General features: G+C 42.4%; 1 protein-coding gene across 1 annotated transcript in view; it reads right to left on the reverse strand.

The window, feature by feature from the left end:
* Positions 1-462: 462 nt before the first annotated feature.
* Positions 463-16,471, reverse strand: part of SERPINI1 (serpin family I member 1) — a 75,040-nt gene continuing 59,031 nt past the window's right edge. Inside the window, exons 7-9 of the mRNA XM_006183814.3 lie at positions 2,518-2,604; positions 1,019-1,108; positions 463-803 (exon numbers count right to left, since the gene is read on the reverse strand). Coding sequence (XP_006183876.2) covers positions 727-803; positions 1,019-1,108; positions 2,518-2,604 — 254 coding nt within the window. The 3' untranslated portion in view covers positions 463-726. The remainder of the gene's footprint in view (positions 804-1,018; positions 1,109-2,517; positions 2,605-16,471) is intronic.

Below are 16,471 nucleotides of genomic sequence, written 5' to 3' on the forward strand. Positions count from 1 at the left end.
TGGATTATTTTGGGACTTTGGGGAACTATGTTGTAGTTCCAGTCTTACTGGTAGCAGCAAAACATGGTGATATACCAGGCTTGTGATCTCCATCACCCATCTGAAGCCAAGTGGGTTTTTAAAGACATAATAAATAAACTATTGCTATAATCTATGGGTTTGCATCACCCTATTTTTTTTCCTAACTAGTTTTGTCATGCAGCCACACAGAAGATGTTCAGTTTGCATGTTTTTATATTACACTATACACCGTCTTCAGAGAAACAGTAATTAAAATTTTTGTGGAGTGCTTGTCTTCACCTCCCTCTTGCTTGTTATGTATAAGTGTGCAATGCTAATTTACTTTGGTGCTTGGATTCTGCATGATTATGAAAGACTTAAGATGTCCAGAAACATCACTGTTTCCAAGTTTCAACCAGAAGTACCTTTATACTACTAGTTCTGAAATGAAAAACAGAACTGTTCACATGTTCACTAGGTACGTTTATTTTAAATACTAGCACAACAAACACAAAGACATGACAGGACCATTACTGCAATAATACTGGTAACATTCCTTGCCAAGTTGGCTTATAATTTACATACATTGTTTTTATTGGGATCTATTTTAAATATTTTAAATATCATCTTAAGATATATTATTGTAAAACACCAATCTCAAATATATACCAGTTGCAAACATAATGTGCTTAGTTACTATTTTCCTTGTTATTCAATTAAAACGATTTAAAGTTCCTCAAAATCATGTCCGCTTGTGTTCATGGTTTCAGGATGCATGACTCGTCCCATGAACAGGATTGTACCTGCATTGGGTTGAAAGTGAACAAAAGAATAAGATATTTCTTTCCCTTCTTGCTTACAATTAGCAATAATCTAAAGATAAAAATGTGAATAAATTATTTTCATTTAAAAAATCATTTGAACACAAGAGATTATCTGATATATAAGGCAGGAAAATGTTTTCAATTTGAAAAAAGTGTTTCTTCTTGGTCTGTTAAATAAAGTTCTGTTCTCTTACCTGTCCTCCTGTTCCTGATAAGAAAGAAAAATGGATGGTCGACAATAACTTGAGGATACAGCACAGCCATCCGGCTAATTGCAATCATTCCTGTAGTGCAGAGAGAAAGTAACTACGTGTCTGTGGATGTGCAGGGACTAATGAGTAATTTCTCCAAACCATCTATGTTAATGCAAAGGTAACGATTTATACAAAACAAGATTTTAAAGGAGAGAAAGAGAGAGAGAAACTGTAAAGGTGTTAACATTTCTACTTGATCTTTAAAAAAGAAACAAATACACACTCACCAAGTTTCCTCCCACCATCCCACCAAAATTATACGGCAGTTTATTCTGCCTGTTAACAAATTTTTATTCTCTGTCTCAGGTAAATACTTATTGCTTTCCTAAAATGACCTTTGAGTTAAGGGAAGGGGGAAAAAAGAACCAAAAAGCACCCCAAACCAAAAACAAATACAGTTTCTTTATATTCTCAAATCATTATTTCTTTTATCTGAAATGGGGGTTTTTATCTAGCAAGTCAACAGGCTTTTAAGTGGCCAGAACGGCAATGATTAAAGAGAAAATATAGCAGTGAGAGATGCAATGGTGTTTCCTACAGCTGGGAAACTGAATTCCCCTGAGATCCCTTTTGTGGGATAATCATTTTATCCTCGCTGCAGGGTGGTTTGTTGCCAGGGAAAGACCGAGATTAAATTACGTAGGATTTTAAGCTTTCTCGATGCCTGAGACGACTATCTATCTCCTCCTGAAAACACCATTGTAGCTGATGAGATCCTTTTAATGGACAAATGTATGCAGAAGTTAAAAATAATGTGTGCAAATATGATACGTTACATTTTACCAGAGAAAGGAAAAATCCTGCTAAATTTTGATGATGGCTGTTGAACATGATATTGAAACAAATCCAAACAAATAAATGAAGAAAAATGTCAACAGAAAAATCCTTCTCACTTAACTAAGGAAGTCAGAACATTCAAAATAATCAAAGACATTTACCATTTTGCTTTGGACTCACAATTTAAGTCAAAATTTTTAAATTCTTTATTTAAAATTATTATTTTATTCCTAACTTAAAATTATTGCATGCTATCAAACACTCTTGTTTGTGCATATACTTTTAAAAAATTGAAGCTCTTCACTGCCAAAATTAAGAACTGACTTCCACAAATAATTAGGTAGAAAGAAAAATGTTTAACTGGGCAGCAGGGAAATCTTTAACATATTTAAACAGGCAGCACAGCAGGAAAATCTACTCTGTAGAACTGACAGTCCCCTCCCGCCTCTCATTAGAGATGGAAGTTACTCGGTATGGGGCCCTGGGGTGCGTGCACGCCTCAGATCCTATTTGGAACATTCTAGCTGCTTCATCATTAACTTGACTTCTAAGAGCAGGAGTTTTTGGCTGGGTTCTAAAAATGACTCCCATCCCCCACTCAAGATTGCTTTTAAAATGCAAATCTAGAAAAAGTGAGATCTTAGAAAACAATCATTTGGCACCTGAGGCGGCAGCAGCTTCTGAGCCTTCTTCGTTAACCTCTATGAAGGACTTGTGAATTGCTTTGGAAAGGAAAATCTCTTTGTTATCTGCAAAAAAACCAAAAAAACAAAAAAAAACAAGCGCTTCTGAGATATCAGATAGGGAAGTGGTTTTACCCTTTAGTTAAACAGATTTGCGAAATGTAAGTGACATAAGATACTGATACAAAACACAAGAGATAATGCTGCAAAATTACATTTATGATTTGAGAGAACCATTAAAGATGTCTTTTCTGTTTTGTCCTTATTTTATATTCCCTTGTTAATTTTTCCCCTTCATTTTTTATTGGTAATTTTCCCATTATTTATTCCTTACATTGCCAGAAAAAGCAGAAACGTGGCTCTGTTTTTAACAGCAAGTTCAAATTAGTTCATAATTCAAAATAAAGACATTTTACATATTGCTCTCTAGTTTGAAATTTTAAAACGCAAGATGATTTTAAAACACAAAATATCTTGTAGATATCCAGATATAATCAGAATAAGAAATTTTTTTTAAAAAATCTAAACTCCAATTACTGTGATAATATAAATATCCTTGGCAAAGAAAAACAAAATTGTCTTCTAGGTTGTAGAAAGGTAAATATATAAAAAAGTTACTTCCCACTCCATTTGATTGGTTTATCTGAGGATTCAAAAATGTGCTTTATCCCAAGGTTGGATGAAATACACATTTTTAGTATTAGGAAGACCGTTTTTCCCTTTGAATTGTCTTTCTGTTTATGCTTACTTTTAAATTAATGGCTGTTATGGGCTGAATTTGTTCTCTAAAATTCGTAAGCTCTAGCCCCCCACGACTTCAGAATGTGACTGTATTTGGGAGTCTTAAATTAAAATGAGGTCGTTAGGGTAGGCCCTAATCCAGTGTAACTGGTCTCCTTATAAGATATGGAGATTTAGACACAGATAGGCACAGAGGGAAGGCCATGCATGGTAGTTAAATTTTGTGTCAGCTTGGCTTGGCCGTGGTGCTCAGATATGTGGTCAAACATCATTCTAGATGTTTCTGCAAATATTTTTGGGGATGAGATTAACATTAAAATTGGTGGGCTTTAATTAAACCAGATTACCCTCATGATGTGGGTGGGCCTCATCCAATCAGCTGAAGACTTTAATAGAACAAAGATTGACCTCCTTCAAGCAAGAAGGAATTCTGCCAGCTGATAGCCTTAGGACTCATGCCTGAGTCTCTGGCCTACTGGCCTACCTTGCAGACTTTACATTTCCAAAGCCTACACAATTGTGCAAGCCAATTCTTTAAAATAAATCTCTTAACCCCTCTCTCTCTCTCCTTCTCTGTCTCTCTATACACACACACACACATATATATACATACATACACACACACAAATGCATATATCCATCTGTTAGGTAGTTTAGATAGAAATAAGCACTGGGCAGGGGGAGAGGAAGGGGAAAGGAACGATCCAGAACACAAGGAACCTGAGCTGTCAGTCAACCAGAACGCAGGGAACCTGAGTTGTCAGTCAATCAATCAATCAATCATGAAGCCAGGATATAAAAACAGGAAAAATGAGGGAACGGTGCCATTTTTCCTCTCTTGGATTGGCTCATTCCCAATTCCTGGGAGTGTACTATCTTTTACTTTTTTTTACTTCATTAATAAAAATCTTGCTTATATCACGCTTTCTGTTTCTTGTCAAAAATATTTTTTTCGTGTGACTAAGAACCGAGGTAATTCTTATTTCCCTTTTCCTGGTAACATTAATTTTGGTGCTGTGACTCGGATGGCATGCTTAAACTTAATCTTTCCAATCCTTCATTTCCCTCTCCCTCCCTGAAGCCAACCAGCGGAGCACAAGCTCCTGGGGCCAGTTGTGGCAGCTGAACTGAGAACACAAGGCGTGGTGGGGTGACCAGCCACTGGCTAAACTAAAGGAGATCATTCCAATCAGACCACGGAGACACCCAGCACCCAGTGAGACTGTGGCCGTTTCCCCCTTTCTGGAGTGGAGGCTGAGACATCACCTTCCATCCCCGAATCAGGACCCTAGGATGCCAGGCATTGCTGATCCATGGCTACACTCGAGGATGAATTTGGTTGTGGACAGAGGCTGAGACATCAGCCTAGTCCGTGGGCTTTTCACCTTAGGATGCTAAGCTCTGAAACCCTCCCCCTGTATCCTACCCTTGTTTTTCAGATGGGAAACCAAGAGTCTATCCCTGCTGGGACTCCTTTAGGCTGCATATTGGACAACTGGGACCATTTTATTCTACAAACCTTTAAAAGAAAAACACTTATATTCCTTTGTAATGTTGCCTGGCCACAATATCGACTTCCCTGTGAGGAAGCATGGCCTATAAACGGGAACATAAAGTCAACCATCTTGTTCCAGCTTGATCGCTTCTGTAAGAGACAAGGCAAATGGTCTGAAATACCATACATCCTCTGGGAGATCATTGCTGTCCCTCAGTAAGTAAAAGATATGAATGTAAGTTAACCACTCAGGTAACAGTTTCATCTAATAACCTACTGTCCCTGACACCCCCTAGAGAGGGGGACTCTCCTAAACTGACGCCCTGCCCTGCTCTCCCTACCACATACCCCTCATTTCCCTCATACTCAGGAAAGATACTGCCTTCAGCTCCTCCATTACCTTTGACCTGCCCTCTGGTAGAAACAGGTGGAGAATTTGGTCCTCAATTCACACATAAGCCGTTCTCTCTGGTAGAACTGAGACAAATTAAGACTGATCTGGGAAGCTATTCAGATAACCCAGATAAAAACATAGAGGCATTTCAACACCTCACTCTGGCATACGATCTCATCTGGAAAGATGTTTATATTATCCTTGCCAAACCCCATCTGACGTAGAAAGGGAAAGGGTTCTTAGAGAAGCCAGAAAATATGCAGACAGCCTACATCTGTCTAACAACAAGTACCCCACAGGGGAAACAGCTGTTCCCCCAGTGGACCCCAGATGGGATTATAATGACCTTAACCAAAAATGGGAAAGAGACCATTTTTTAATCTATGTTAAGGCAGGACTCCGGGCAGCCTGACAGAAAGTTATCAGTTATTCTAAGGTGTTAGCTGTTAGTCAGGAGCCCAGAGAAAAACACACTGCCTTTTTGGAGCAGCTCCAGGAGGCACTTACTAAGTATACTAACTCAGACCTCAGCTCATATGAGGGACACATTATCCTAAAGGATGAATTTCTCACTCAGTCTGCCCCTGATATTAGATGAAAACTCCAAAAGGTGATCCAGGAACCTGGAGAAACTCTTGATGAAGTGTTAACCATTGCTGCCACAGTTTTTTATAATCGAAATCAGGGGCAAGAGGACAGGGCTCAGGAGCAGGAAAGAAGGGAGGAGGCTATGACTGCCCGGATGATAGCGGCCCTTCAAGGGCAGCCACCGTCCTTACATACCCGGCCCCCAACAGTGCAAGTAAGTCCAACGACAAATGCAGCATCTGCCGCCGACCTGGTCACCGGGCCAAAGAATGTCCCTACAGGGACAAACCTCCAAGACCTGCCTGCTTTCAGTGTAGCCAACATGGTCATTGGGCGGCCCTCTGTCTTTCGAGCCAAATGGCTTGCGGGGGAAAACCAGCCCAAGGCCTGCAGATGGTTGTCCAGGACTGAAGAAGCCTCCTCCAGTGTCCCCAATGCAAGAGATCTCCATCACTGGGCTGGAGCCGTGGGTACGAGTGGATGTGGCAGGTAGGACGGTAAATTTTCTTTTGGATACTGGGGCCACCTACTCTGTCCTAACTTCTTTCTCTGGACCCTTTTCCTCTAGATCCTGTACTGTCATGGGAGTCACAGGTAAAGTGACCTTAAGATTCCTTACTCACCCCCTTTGTTGTTTATGGGACAAATGCTCATTCGCATATTCTTTCTTATGCATGCCAGAATGTCCTAGCCCCCTTTTGGGATGAAATCTTCTTTACAAACTGGGAACCCGAGTTACCCTGGGAGAAAATCCCCAAACTTCCACCTCTGTACAACTCTTGCTGCTCCCTGGGGAAGGAGAGAGACCTCCCCACCCAGAGGCCTGGGAGATAAAATTAATCCCGCTGCCTGGGATCAAGGCATCGCAGTGCGGGCAAGGAGGGCTCCTCCGGTTGTCATCTCCCTTAAAGATCCTACCTGGTTCCCTAATTGAAAACAGTATCCTTTAAAACCTGAGGCAAGGAAGGGCCTTCAGCCAACAACTTCTAAGTTCTTACAGTGTGGACTCTTAATTCCTGTTAACTCCCCCTGCAACACATCTATCCTGGTCATTAAAAAAATGGAACCTAGACTGGTCCAGGATTTATGAATCATAAATGAGGCAGCAGTACCTCTTCATCCAGTGGCTCTGAACCCCTGTGTGTTACTGGGGAACGTCCCTCCAGGAGCACAGTGGTTCATGACCTTAGACCTAAAAGGTGCTTTCTTCTGTGTACCCCTTAGTCCCCAGTCCCAATATTTATTTGCCTTTCAGTGGGACTCACCCAATGGGTATCAACACCACCAAACCTGGATAGCACTACCACAGGGGTTTAGAGAGTCCTCACCTCTTTGGGCAAGCTTTGGCCCAGATTTACAGGACTTACAGCTTGAAAAAGGAACTATTCTCCAATATGTAGATGACCTACTTATCTGCTCCCTTACTTGAGAACAGGCCATCCAGCATGCAGTCCAAACTCTTAACTTCTTGGCCGAGCGAGGATATAAAGTTTCCAGGTCCAAGGCCAAAATGGTCAAACAAGAGGTCACTTATCTAGGAGTTGTCTTGACTCCTGGAAACTGTAGCCTTTCCCCTGAATGACTTCAGGGAATCTTACAATTCCCTAATCCCACTACTTGAGAACAGCTCAGGGCATTTCTCAGACTAACAGGTTACTGTAGGCTTTGGATCCCTAACTATGGGTGTATAGCCCAACCTCTATGGGACAGTTTAAAGGGTAAGGATGACTCAGTACCTCTTCAGTGGGGTCCTTCCCAACAGGAAGCAATGGAAGAATGAAAAAATCTCCTAGTGAGATCCCCAGCCTTGGGGCTTCCAGATCCCACAAGGCCCCTCCAGTTATATGTTCATGAGAGACCTTGGGGGTCCTCACCCAACGGCTGGGTCCTACCCAGCAGCCTATGGGACACCTCTCCAAGTGGCTTCATCCCACTGCTAGAGGCTGGCTTTCCTGTCTAAGAGTGTTGGGAGCCCTTTCCACTCTCCTGGAGGAAGCTTTTAAGCTATCTCTGGGGGCCCCTATACAAGCTAACCATCAAGTTTCTGATCTTTTAAAAGGCAAGGGACATTTCTGGCTCTCAGATGCTCGGCTTCTTAAATATCAGGCATTATTATTGGAAAACCCAGATGTCCCTGTCTCTGTTTGTGGGACACTCAATCCTGCTACACTATTGCCATCACCAGACGAGTCTCTTCCCTTTCGCCTATATCACGAGACCCTGTCCATTTCTCTAGGAGCTAGAACAGATCTCACCGACCAACCCCTGGAAACCCTGATGAGATTTGTTTCACCAGTGGGAGCAGCTTTATCACAGATGGGAACACATAGAGCTGGATACTCAGTTCTGTCCCTCCATGAGGTTACAGGAAGCTAAGCCACTGCCTACTGGCACCTCAGCACAACTGGCTGAACTGATCACCTTAAAACGAGCCTTAGAGCTCGTGGAAGGGGAAAGGTCACCATTTATACAGACTCAAAATATGCCTTCCTGGTTTTACATGCTCATGCAGCTATTTGGAAGGAAAGGGGACTTCTAACAGCCAAAAATAGTCCCATAAAATATGTGTCCCAAATCCGTGGCCTCCTTGAGGCCCTCCAGCTTCCCTGACAAGTGGCTGTGGTTCGCTGTAAGGGCCATCACAAAGGGGGTTCAGAAACAGCAAAAGGAAACAGCACAGCTGATGCTGCAGCCACGAGTGCTGCCATTCAGGAGCCTCCCTGCAAGGGGCACTGGTTCCTACCCTGCCTTTACCAAGCCCCCATTGTACTCAAGAAGAAGAGATTTGGGGCAAACAGAAAGGATTTTTACTTGGATCTTCAGGCTGGTTACAGCAGGAAGAAGTTTTACTTTTACCACAGGATCTCCAATGGGGTGTCTCAAAGGCCTTATGTGAAGCTACGCACTTGGGTAAGGATGCTTTTCCCTTGCTAATCTCAAGGGTGTTTAAAGGAAAGGGACTAAGCCCATAGACGGAGTGATCAACCCTTGCCCTACCTGTGCGGTTAACAACCCACAGGGAGCCTTAAAAACCCCAATTAATTCGACCTGCTCAACATAGAGGGTATTATCCAGGAGAGGACTGGCAACTTGGTTTTACTCAGATCCCCCCATATCAAGGTTACAAATACCTACTGATCTTTGACACATTCCCAGGATGGGTAGGAGCACATCCCATCAGAACTGAAAAGGCATCAGAGGGTAACAAAACAACGATTACACGAAATAATTCCCAGGTTTGTCTCCCTCTTTCTCTACAAAGTGATAATGGGCCTTCATTTATCTCCTCGATGGTCCAGTCTGTTTCTAAAGCCTTAGGAATCCATTATAATCTACATTGCTCATGGAGGCCTCTCCTCAGGATAAGTTGAAAAGGACAATCAGTTCCTTAAGGCTGCTCTTAGGAAGCTCATCCAAGAAGCCTCTTTTACGAACCAGGGTCACCCGTAGGATGACCCTGGGCCTTAGTCCTTACAAAGCTTTCTATGGAAGGCCATTTATTCAGGCAGAAATACTGGTAGATAATGAAGTCACCTCTTTAGGGGCATATGCCCAGGCTCTTAATCAATTCCAGAACACCTTGAGAGGATTTGGGTTAAAAACAGGACCTCAAGTGACAACAGCATCTCTTTTGTATCCCCCTGGCACTCAGGTGTTGATCAAAGTTTGGAAGGATGGCTCCCCAGCCTCCCAGCTTCAACCTGCATGGAAGGGGCCTTACCCTGTTCTTCTGTCCTCCCCCACTGCAGGAAAAGTTCCTGGAATTGCCAGCTGGATACATCATACCCAAGTCAAACCTTAGAAATTGGCCCAAGAAGACCAATCCGTTAAAAACTCGGACTCTGGCACCCAAGATACCTCAAATTCCACGTATTCTTGTGAACCTCTTAGCGATCTGCAACTGCTTTTCAAGCGACACTCTGGTGAGACTGTTCCATCACCCTAGGGGACTATGGATCCCTATTAGATAAACCTTTTTCTTAAATGTCTACTGGCTCTAATCTTTTCTTTTTTAGGCCCCCACTAAACTGTTTTAATACTAACTTAAAATGTCCTGACATTAGGGTCCCTCTTTTTATTCCTCCTTTAGTTTACTGGACTAACACTCCAACATCTGCTTTCTAAAACCTAAACCAACAGAAATTTTTTCCTAAGACAATTTTTCCACTTACGTAGGCATCACCCTTGTTTGTCCCCTTCATCCCTTGGCTAGGATTAGCTCTATATATTTGACCTCTGTCTTTTCAACCTTCTTATAAAATGTTTCTTCTTATCTAGAGTCAAACTTCAAATGGCTATATAACAAGGTAATCAACAAATCAGCCAAGACAGCTGTTATACAAGCCCCTCAATGGACACTGACCCTTCGTTCACCACCTGCCCAGTGACAGCCACCTTGTCTGGGACCCCAAAGAGCTCCATCGTTGCCCAAGATCAGCAGGAAGTAGCTAGAACTGTCCTCTGTCCTTGCCCTCTACGTCCCAAAGATTTGAGGTCCTAAGACTAGAGGGGGGAATGTTAGGTAGTTTATGTAGAAATGAGCACTGGGCAGGGGGCAGAGGAAGGGTCCAGAACACAAGAAACCTGAGCTGTCAGTCAGCCAGAGGGCAAGGAACCTGAGTTGTCAATCAATCAATCAATCACAAAACCAGGATATAAAAATAGGAAAACTAAGGGCGCAGTGGCCTTTTTTCCTCTCTTGGATTGGCCCGCTCCCAGTTCTCGGGAGTGGACTTTTACCTTTTTTACTTCACTAATGAAAATCTTGCTTCTATCACGCTTTCTGTCTCTCATCAAAAATCTTTTTTTCCAGGTGACTAAGAACTGAGGTAATTCTTATTTCCCTTTTCCTGGTAACATCTCTCACTATATGTACATATGTATATCTATTCGTCCTGTTGGTTCTGTTTATCTGAAGAACCCTGACTACTACAACATGTGAAGACACAGGGAGGAGATGGCCGTCTGTAAGCCAAGGAGAAAGGCCTAAGAAGAAACCAACCCCGAGGACACCTTAATCTCAGACTTCCAGCGGCCAGAACCATGACAAAATAAATGTCTGTTGCTGAAGCCAGTCTGTGGAACTTCGTTCTGGCAGGCGTAGCAAACTATACAGTACAACAGCTTTCAGTCTTGCGTTTCCAGCTTTTCCCCAAGATTAAAATGAAAGAAACAAAAGATACTTGCGGGGGGGGGGGAATAAAGCAAAAAACAGTAAAAGGGGTGGGAGGGTACAGCTCAAGCGGTAGAGCACGTGCTTAGCATACACAGGGTCCTGGGTTCAATCCCCAGTACCTCCTCTAAAAATAAATACGTAAACCTAATTCCCCCTCACACAATAAATAAATAAATAGATTAAATTTTTTTAAAGGAAAAAAATCCAAAAAAAGTACAAGGAAGCAAGATCAAGGATTACTCAAATTTATACCTTTTTTTTTTTCCAATTCCAGGAGGTCTACTTCAAATTTGAGCTTAGTAACTCTGCTGTTGATACCCAGCATCCACCGTTCAGTAAAAGCACCTGCTTATTTGGAATAAGCCCCAAGACAAACTGGTGGCATCTCTGATTATACTTTTAATAGGCATATTCTTTCCTCAGCTCATATTTAGCATTAAGATATAAGCACTGCATTATGAAACAGTGCGTCTCACATATATTATGATGCAGTTGATGACAAGAAGAAAAATAAAAAGCAATAAAGGGTTTACACAAAACAATTAAGTATAATTAGCTCCCTCAAATCTAGACTAGTTGGCTTTTTTTTTTTTAACAAATGAAAAGTATAAATTGCATTAAATAACTAGTCAAAATAATTTAGTTGGCAAAAACAGTGAATTCCAAAACAGTAAAATATATTAACTATTTAGCAGTTAGCTAATGCTCTATTATTTTCAGATTCTGCTGCCCGTTTCAATGCAGGGTCATGCATTAGGAGCCAGAATTGACAGCATCCGTTCCTAAAGAGCAAGAGGTGTCCACGCAGCCAGCCAAGCCCTGTCCAGATACTCTGAGGGGGGTTCTCAAAGACACCAGGTGATCATTTAGACACATCAGTTTCACAGAGGAAACTGCCTCCAGTAGCCCCTGAGCTTGATCTGCTGACTGTACTAGGCACCCCGAAAGAAGGAATCTCATCCCTTCAACCTTGGCTTCTGCCCCGAATGTGCCCTCCTCTAGTCCTCTAACCTCCCATTCACACCTACAGAAGGGGGTGGGGGTGGGGGATGCTGCAAGGCACCATGGCAGAAAGGGCAAGAAAGCAAGGACACTGAGGGTTCTCCCCAGAACGCTAGTTATTTAAAAGATAAAGAAACGGACAAACCTTTCACAAGATTCACAAAGAAGAGAGAGTACCCAAATAAACAATATTAAGATTAAAAAAAAGAACAGAACTAAAGATATAAAGAGAATTTTTAAAAATCACAAAAAAACCACTACGTATAATTTCCTGCAGATAAATGTTAATCAACTTTAAGGAGTATAATTTATTAACTATGAACTGTATCTATCTACAGTACACAATTTGGCAAATTTTGGAAGTTGTATTATCTGTGAACCCAGCTCCACAAATAAGATTAAGAATATTTCCATTCCCCTTTCTAAAGTTTCTTGTGCTTCTTTATGCAGATAACTTTGAAAAAGAACAGATTTGCCATCAACTGGACAATTTTATTAAAATGTATAAATTATAAAGTTGAATCAAGGAAATAAATAGAATGTCTGAATAGTCCAGTAACCATTAAAGTAGTTGAAAATCTTTCCCCTTCCTCAAAATAAAAGATTCCAAGCAGATGGTTTTCTAGGGGATTTTAACCAAACCTTCTAGAAACAGACAGAATTTTCTGTTGTAACACTATTCCAGGCTCTATAAAGAGAATAAAAGCAATCTAATTCATCTCTGGGTAGTCTTAGCTTGCTATTAAAATTGAACAAAGGCTGTTGAAGAAAAGAAAATCATATGCCAAACTCACCTGTTAACATGGAGGTAAAGTTTCTTTAAATCAGAAAATTAAACCCAGCAACATATATAAATGCATTTTTAAAAATGAGTCTGTAGGGAGTCAGTGGATCATGACATAGCAGTTAAGAACTGGTCTAGCTGCCTGCAATTCACATTAAAGCTTCCTCTGGGATGAGCTTAGCCAATACAAACCAATACGCCACTACCTTACTTAAAACCCTTTCCCCTTTCCTGCCTGCTCTACCTCCCACCTCGCCTTCAGTATATAACACACCTGCATACAGCTCAGCAATACGAGGACCTCCATGAGGTTGCCTCTACCTCTTTCCCTCAGCATCCTTCCCTCCACACGCTGTGCTCCAGGTTATCTGAACTGCAGGGGCCTGGTCACACCACACTTTATCACTTCTGTGTCTTTGCTTCCCCACAAACTCCCTGAACCCTTGTACAGTGAGACACCTAATCTACTTTTGAGGCTCTGCTTTGAAACCTTTTGGGACTCTTCCGTTCTCCCCTGATTCCTAAACCACACCCCTAAAGTAGAACTGACCACTCTTTCCCGCTGAACCCAGGCTCTAACTCTATTTAAGCCTTTGCACTATATCATATTAGCATAGCTCTCTCTCTCTTCCTGGACTGTCAGCTTCCTTCAGGCAAGGATTGTGTCTTTCCTTTTAGTGTCCCTGGCTTTTAGCACTTAATGAGCCTAATGAATGAACTGACTTAAGTAGAGGGAGTTTCCTGATAATACGTACTTTTCCAGGGTTTAACCCAACATTTAGTAACTGTTGAATGAAAGGGGTTAGCTGTTTCATGTTGTAAAACTTTGGATGTCTTCACTCTAGAGGCACCATGACTACAATTTTGTTCACAATTAATGGCTATAAAGTTTATTCTTATAATAAATAAAACATATGACACTAATCCAAAATAGATGGTCTAGGAAGATTGATGGAGAACTGCCCCAAAGAGAGAAAGAATACCAAGACCACACGCACACCAGAAAACTTAATACTCTAATTGAGTAGAGGAGCAGAAGGGATGGGATCCCACAGACCAGTGTCATCATATACATTTCAAAGACAGCACAATAAAGATCGAAACCGATGTTCCAGCTTCCAGGGGTGATTAACTGCTACACCACGGACAGCATGTGTCTGCAGTTGTAAACGAGAGCTCAGGAAACTTAACCTTCAGAAAAACACCACCCCTTTAGATATACAAGTAGGAGAAAATGTAACAAGCAGGAAATCACATCATGAATACTGAGGGAACAAAAGAAAAAACTTTTTCTCTTGGGACAAGTTTCAAGCAGTCACACTGATATAAAATATAAGCTGAAGGGGGTGTAAGCATGAATGTGTCTGCTGCCACCGCATCTTAGAGGAGACTAGGTCGTGCAGGAACACAAGTAAGATCAGAGCTTCTGCGTTTGCCCCGTAGTAGTGCCCATCCTCATGTAGTTGTGTGTCGGTCAAGGCCATCTTTCCTGCCAGGCCATGCACTTGCCCCCGCAAGGTCCTGGACCTTCCTGAGTTATTCAACATCTCCTGCCAAGTTCTTGCAGATGGCCAGGCACCAAGGGCTCACTCAGATATTTGAGGAATCATAATGTGAGTGGAATTAAAGAGATTTACACTGATGAGTTCATCTTATTTGTTAGAGAAAAGTTAACTATTGTCTGAAACTGAAAATAAATAAATCAGTAGCAAACAGAGATAACCCCCCCCCCAAAAAAAAAAAAAACCGTCCACTGGCCCTAAGCAGTCTTCTCCTTCGGGCCACAGCCTACATTGCTGCCAAATGACTGGCCCTATTTTCCTCCAGGCAGCATGGAGCAAAGCTTTTCACAATGGATAAGATGGGAACTGGGCCAGCAAACCCTGGGTTCCCCAGAGAAGAGCTGGGCAATAATTCAAGCTCTTCTGCAAAAAAACAGGGCAAAATACTAAACCATTCATTCAGTCACTGAGCAAATGTTTATCAAGTACCCTGCTTGTATGAGGACTTGTGCAGGACACCAAAGGCTCTGAGTATCTGCAGTGAACATAATGCGGGCAGGATGGCCAGGGTGCAAGAGGATGCCCCTACCTCCTCTCTGGCACTGCTCCTAAACAGCCAATTTAAATAGATATCTGCGTCACCAAGGACATGCTTAAAATAACAAAATCAACAGAGTTCCATAACAGAACCCTAGGATACCAAATATGTCTCTACTTCAGTTGTGAAAATATTTTTAGCTTCAGCCCCACCCATGAACTTTAGAAAGGTTTTTAGAATTTGAGCTCCTTCAAGGTAGGAATAGCATTTGTTTATTTGTTTTTCTGGATAGATTTTGTTATAGATCAGTAAATTCTCATTTCTTTGTTCATTCATTTATTCATGTAACTGAGCACCTCCTATATGCCGGACATGGTTGATGCACCGGGTATACTGTGGTGATCTAAATAGTTCCTTCCTAATGGGAGAAAGGGGACATTAAATAACGGGGACAATAAAGAAGAAAATCAATAGATGACTGCAATTTCAGGCTATGGTAAGTCTAAGAAGAGAAAGTGATGTGTTGGCTGGTGGCTAGGGCAGGGAAGAGGAGCTCCTTGACATCAGATGTTAGGAAAGGCATGTCTGAGAAGGTTAATCTGAGCTGAGACTTAAAGAAGACAGAGGAGCCAGCCAAGGGCAGACTGGAGGTAGTTTCCGGCAGAGGGAAAGGCTAGTGCAGTGGCAGCTACAAGCCAGGTGTGCTCAAGGACCCAAAAAAGGTCTGTGTGGCTGGAGCGTGGGGACTGAGGAGGGCCAGAGGCTTGAGAGAAGCCCCCAACGTGCAGCAAGGTGGGGTCCAGCACCATTTCCTCAGGGCACACACCCACCCAGCATGTAGCCTGCTCCCCACACCATGCTGGGCTCTGAGGACGGAAAGGCGTCTGTGACACAGTCGGGCTCCTGAGGAGCTCCCAACTCAGTGGCAGGTATGAGAACAAACAATCCAAGAACAGGTAAAACGTGTGAAAGCGCCTTGCACTGTGGGAGTTTAGATGAGAGAAATTAAACCATCTAGGAAGGGAGAGAGGTCAGCGGAAGCTTCTCAGAGGAGCGACATTTGGGCTGGTTCCTGGAGAACAAGTAGAAGAGTGAAAGTCAGAGGTGGGGACAAGAGGATTCCATGCTGAGAATTGTATCTGCAAAGTGAGAGAAGCAGTGGTGATGACCTGAAGGTCCAGCTGAAGCCTGGGCTGTGAGCAGGAGGGGAGGGGCGGGGGGTTTGCCTGCTTTTAAGAGCTTGGACCATGATGCGAGAGAGCCTGGGCTTTGTCCGCAAGTAATAAGATACGTCTGCTTCGATTTTAGAAGGTATCTGTGGCAGCAGCTGTAAAGCGTGAATCGGATGAGCAAACAGCTGGGGGCAGGAAGATCAACTTTGTTAGCCGTGGCCACCGTCCAAGCAAGAAAGTAGGGGGAAACTGGAATTAGGGCGCTGGACGAGAAAGAGCCCAGCCCTCTGGCTTACAGGTAGAAGGAGAACGAGAACAAACAAGGGCAGGATGTAAGAGTCAGCCCAGCATAAATCTAATCACTTGAGTCTGACCTGAATACGGCTTTTGCTGTGTCTTCTTAATTCCTTTATTTTATTGGCTCCTTTATTAAAGCTTGTACTTTGTGCTGAAGGATTTAGTACTCTCTTTCTCCTTCCCCTTACACCTTCCAAGAGGATTATCTATTAATCCAAATGCTGACAGTCATTCATTTCCATTA

Source organism: Camelus ferus, chromosome 1 (genome assembly GCF_009834535.1).
Source record: "Camelus ferus isolate YT-003-E chromosome 1, BCGSAC_Cfer_1.0, whole genome shotgun sequence".
NCBI lineage: Eukaryota > Metazoa > Chordata > Mammalia > Artiodactyla > Camelidae > Camelus > Camelus ferus.